This window comes from Alexandromys fortis, unplaced genomic scaffold (genome assembly GCF_014885135.2).
Source record: "Alexandromys fortis isolate MF-2015 unplaced genomic scaffold, M_Fortis_MF-2015_v1.1 scaffold_57, whole genome shotgun sequence".
NCBI classification, from domain to species: domain Eukaryota; kingdom Metazoa; phylum Chordata; class Mammalia; order Rodentia; family Cricetidae; genus Alexandromys; species Alexandromys fortis.
The window spans coordinates 7,114,721-7,120,150 of NW_026067941.1; the positions used below are offsets into that span (position 1 = coordinate 7,114,721).

The 5,430-nt window shown below is 41.7% G+C and overlaps 1 protein-coding gene across 1 annotated transcript in view; it reads left to right on the forward strand.

Annotated features, from left to right (window-relative positions):
- The window catches only part of Fmc1 (formation of mitochondrial complex V assembly factor 1 homolog), a 16,907-nt gene extending 15,077 nt beyond the window's left edge, over positions 1-1,830 (forward strand). Inside the window, exon 3 of the mRNA XM_050147951.1 lies at positions 1,540-1,830. Coding sequence (XP_050003908.1) covers positions 1,540-1,743 — 204 coding nt within the window. The 3' untranslated portion in view covers positions 1,744-1,830. The remainder of the gene's footprint in view (positions 1-1,539) is intronic.
- The last annotated feature ends 3,600 nt before the right edge of the window (positions 1,831-5,430 follow it).

Genomic DNA, 5,430 nt, shown 5'->3' on the forward strand with positions numbered 1-5,430 from the left:
CACTCAGGATAGTGTTTTGTATTTCCATCCATTTGCCTGCAAACTTCAAGAAGTCCTTGTTTTTTACTGCTGAGTAGTACTCTAATATGTATATATTCCATACTTTCTTCATCCATTCTTCAATGGATTTATTTTGTTTGTTTGTTTGTTTGTTTGTTTTGAGGCAGGGTTTCTCTGTCTAACAGCTCTGGTTGCCCTAGAACTCTCTTTGTAGACTAGGCTGGCCTCAAACTCACGGAGCTCCACCAGCCTCTGCCTCCCAACTGCTGGGATTAACGGTTTATGCCACTAATGCCAGGCTTGAGTTTTCATATTTTAACTGTGGATATTCACAGGGGTAAAACACATCCCCATTCATGCACAATTTCTTGATGTTCCCGCTCCTTTTTCGCAACCTTGGAAACCCAAATAGTTAAGAGCAGAGTACTAAAACTCAAGTATTATGAAGAACAAGCATGCTATTGAGTTACTCTAGACATTGATATGGACGTTTTAGCTTGTTCACGTCATTAGAATCCAGATTTTCCAGATGGCTAAATTGTACAAACAAGTTTAATATAAAAACATACTTCACATATATATATTCACAAACGCATACACATAGATACATATATATGATCTTCATGTTTCTACTGTTGAGTACAAAGCCATTATTTTTGAGATAAGTTTCTGATTTTGTAGTAAAAAGTGTCAGGTTTCAGGACGTCCCTATATCCAGAAATGAGCTCAAGCTGGGCTACAGAGAGGTTTTTGTACATTATATAAAAGCCAGTATTCCTCAGGAACTTGTGAAACGGGGTTTTCATTTCCCTTGCTCTTGGAAGGTGGGACTTGTTCTCCATTCAATTGCATCTGTGATTGCACATCAAGGTCCCTGTTAGCCTTTGCGCTTTCACAGTCCCTATTCATAAGTACTTGTACATTTCCAAGCCCCTACACTAGCTAGCATCCTGGCCCTGCTAACTGCCCCCCCCCCCCCGGCATGTTCCAGCTCACTCTGTTCCCTTCCCCCAGCTATTCATTCTCCTTCCAACCCACTATCTCTTGCTCTCTCATGGCCCTGGCCATGTTCAGCCCACTGCATCTTCTTCTCTGCTATGGACTCTTCTAGATGAATATTTTCTCTTTTTCACAATAAAAATGATACAATAAGTCTGGTGATGGCAGTGAATGGCTGCATAGGTAGGCTTGATAGTTGCAGGCCAGCCTGGTCTACTCAGAGATCTAACTGCCTCTGCCTCCTTGAATGTTGGGATTAAAGGTGTGGGCCACCACTACCAGGATGCTGTTAATTTTCTTGGTGTTGGGAGCTTGAATTACAAATAAAAACATGTAGTAGGGGTAGACCCGAGGCATGTATGTTCTTTATGTGGCAGAACAACAAGGGTGCTCCTATGAAGGCACTAACTATACATACAAGCATGTCTGTATTTTCTGTTTACATTGTAGAAAAGCTCATGTAGTAACTCTTCTTCCTCTGTGGGTTTGTGGACACTTTAGGGTGTTAACAGACGTCTGACTTTGTTAATTACTTTTTAGGTCACCAGCGAGAAGTTGTGCCGAGCCCAACATGAGCTTCACTTCCAAGCGGCCACCTATCTCTGCCTCTTGCGTAGCATCCGGCAGCATGTAGCTCTTCATCAGGAATTTCATGGCAAGGGTGAGCGTTCAGTGGAGGAGTCTGCTGGTTTGGTGGGCCTCCAATTGCCCCGTCAGCCTGGAGGGAAGGGCTGGGAGCCGTGATGGAGAGAGCCCTCAGATGTCCCTTCATTCAAGAATTTAACCATTTCTACCAATATGTATTTATCATTAAATATTTTTTAAACTGTTTTTTGTTGTTTTGTCCTGTATTTTTTGTTGACTGAGTGGCTAGGGAAATAAAACTGGAGGTGTCTGCAAATGAATTTGCTGAACTTCTTTACATTGGATTAATTGATGTTGGGGTGTAGGTGCTCTGCACATGAAGGTTCATGTGGAGGCCAGAGGTTGACAAGAGGATGCCATCCTCAAGTGCTTCTCCGCCTTATTTCTTGAGACAGTATCTCTCACTGAATAGAGCTCACTATTTTCGGTCCAGAGTCTGACTAGCACATCCTCAGGACCATCTCTGCTTCCCAGCTTGGGGATTAGAAGCTTCCACTAACATGACTGTTAATGAGGGTGCCAGGGACAAGTGCAAACTAACCAGGGAGCCTATCCCTTCGGCCCTGATGGGCTTGGTCTAATTTTATAACCTAGGGTTCTTTTTTCTCTTCTTTCTTCTTCCTCTTCCTTTTCTTCTTTTTTTAAAGTAATAAATGGAGATGGGCTCAGTGGTCAGGAGTGAGATGAGTTTGGTGTCTAGTCCCCATGTCAGGTACTAACAACCAACTGTATAACTCTAGTTTCAAGGGATCTACAACCTCTGCTCTCTACAGGACCTGCACTCATGTGCACATACTCATACACATAGACATATTTTTTGAAGACATATTTTATGAATGAATGCTATCTGCATGCACATGTTTATGCCAGAAGAGTTCATCAGATCCCATTATAGATGGTTGTGAGCTACCAAGTGGTTGCTGAGACTTGAACTCAGGACATCTGGAAGATCAATCTGTGCTCTTAACCACCAAGTCATCTGTCCTGCCTCCACATATACATAACCTAAAAATAATTTTTTGTTTTACTTTTGCTTATTTTTGAGATTGGGTCTCATGATGTAGTTCTGATTGGCCTGGAACTTGCTATGTAAGCCAGGTGAACCTTGAACTCAGAGACCTGCCTGCCTCTGCCTCCAGAGTGCTGGAATTAAAAGTACCACCATGCTGAGCTCTGAACATAAATATTTTAAAATATAAAAAAAAAATAAGTAATGCAAGCCTAATGTCTTAAGGAATTATCTGGGTGTTTTTGTTTGTTTTGTTTTTTTGAGACAGGGTTTCTCTGTGTAGCTTTGGAGCCTGTCCTGGAACTTGCAGGCTAGCCTTGAGCTCTTAGGAATTCACCTGCCTCTGCTTCTGGAGAACTGGGACTAAAGGCAAGTGCTACCACTGCCCGGCAGTTTCCTAAGGAATTCTTGTTGTTGTTGTTGTTGTTTTAAAATCAGGGTTTCTTGGCAGCTTTGGGGCCTGTCCTGGAACTCACTCCGGAGACCAGGCTGGCCTTGAACTCAGAGGTCCCTCTGCCTCCTGAGTGCTGGGATTAAAGGCTTATGCCAAAACTGCCCAGCTAAAAAAATTCTATAACTTTTTGTTTTGTTTTTCGAGACAGGGTTTCCTTGTGTAGCTCTGGCTGTCCTGGAACTAGCTCTTGTAAACCAGGCTGGCCTCAAACTCAGAGATCTCCCTGCCTCTGCCTCTTTTTTTTTTTTTTTTTTTTTTTTTTTTGGTTTTTTGGTTTTTCGAGACAGGGTTTCTCTGTGGCTTTGGAGCCAGTCCTGGAACTAGCTCTGTAGACCAGGCTGGTCTCGAACTCACAGAGATCCGCCTGCCTCTGCCTCCCGAGTGCTGGGATTAAAGGCATGCGCCACCACCACACGGGTGTGCATCTTTCAAAACTTTTATTTTCTTACTGTATGATTTGTATGAGTGCAGGTGTTTGTGTACCACCATGCAGGTAGAAAGGTAAGAGGACAATTTTAGGGAGTCAGTTTTCTCCTTCCACAGTGGGATCCAGGGACTTGAACTCATGTTCTTATTCTTATGCTTCAAGTGATTTTACCTACTTGCTGGTCTCCTATGTCTTTTATAAAAGTACACAACTGTAACCAGGTGGTGACAGCGGTGTATTCTTTTAATCCCAGCACTTGGGAGGCAGAGATGAGTGGATCTCTGTGAGTTTGAGGCTAGCCTGGACTACAGAGCAAGTTCCAGGACAGACGCCAAAGCTACAGAGAAACCCTGTCTTGGGGGAAAAAAGGACACAACTGTGATGTGTTAGGGTCCTGACAGGAAACAGATGGGATACGGCTGAGAAGAGTTAAAAGGGATGTGTGAAGATTTGGGAATAATTAAGTGATGTCAAGCAGTAAGCTAACAACAGTGGGAGGTATTACTTCCTTAGGCCTGAGAAGCAATAGCTCCTAAGGATGATAGCCACAGCTGAACCCCAGCCCATAGATGTCCAGGAAGAGGGCAACATCTACTGCCTACTACTGTTAACTTGCTCTTCCTTTTAAACTGCACTTGAACCAATGGTCCTAATGCGTTTAGCTAACCCAATACAAAACTTGGCCTGTTTGGTATAGGTCTCCTTGCTCTCCAAATTTATTCTGCTACATCTGCTTCTGCATCTTCTAGTTCCTTCTTATTCCTCTATCTTCACCTTGTCTGCCTCAATTCAAACACTAATAATCTTTTTTTTCTGATAAAAATTATTTACTGACAATTCTTTACTACAATACTGAAGATATACAATACAGATTTTTCAGAAGCTGCTAAGTAGTGGTGGCACACACCTTTAATTCCAGCTGTAGGGAGGCAGAGGCAGGTGGATCTCTGTGTGTTCGAGGCCAGCCTGGTCTACAAGAGCTAGCTAGGCCCAGGACAGACTCTAAAACTACAGAGAAACCCTGTTTCAAAAAACAAAACAAAACAAAAAAGAATTTTGAGAAGCCAATACCAGAAGAATAAAGAGAAACTGAGCCAGTAATGGGAACATATAAATTTAATGTTACTGAGTACAAGTTCCTATGCTGTTTTTAGAAGTCACATGAAGGTTAAATGCCTTAAGTATCTTAAAATTCAATTTTCCTTGTACATAGAAAGGAATTTTAACTTTTAGTATTTCTTTCTAGTATCAATCCCAATGAAACCGATTTACTAAACTAGTTTAGCATTTCAGGAAAATGTATAATTAAAATTTTTTTGACTAAATAGTTCATAGAAGAAATTATGTTTATGCAATTGCATGATATTTCTGATATAAATAATAATTTGCATTCACAAATAAATATTTTACTCTAGTCAAAATAATCCCAGCACTCGGGAGACAGAGGCAGGCAGATCTCTGTGAGTTCGAAGCCAACCTGGTCTACAAAAGCTAGTTCCAGGACAGACTCCAAAGCTACAGAGAAACCCTGTCTCGAAAAACCAAAAAAGGAAAAAGAAAGAAAGAAAAAGAAAAAAGTGTAGAAATAATAGACTACTGAACCAGATGGTGGTGGCACACCTTTAATCCCAGCACTTGGGAGGCAGAGATAGGTAGATCTCTACAAATTTGAGGCCAGCCTGGTCTACAGAGTGAGTTTCAGGACAGCTAGAGCTACACAGAGAAAACCTGTGTCAAAAAACCAAAAGGAAAGAAATATGTATTACTAAAGTTATAATTTTTACCTGATTTAAAAAATATGACAACTTCACAAATTCGCAAGTCCCCTTTGTTCAGCGCCATGCTAATCCTCTGTATCGTTCACTTGCAGTGTAAGTGCTACAGAAGCAAGTGCTG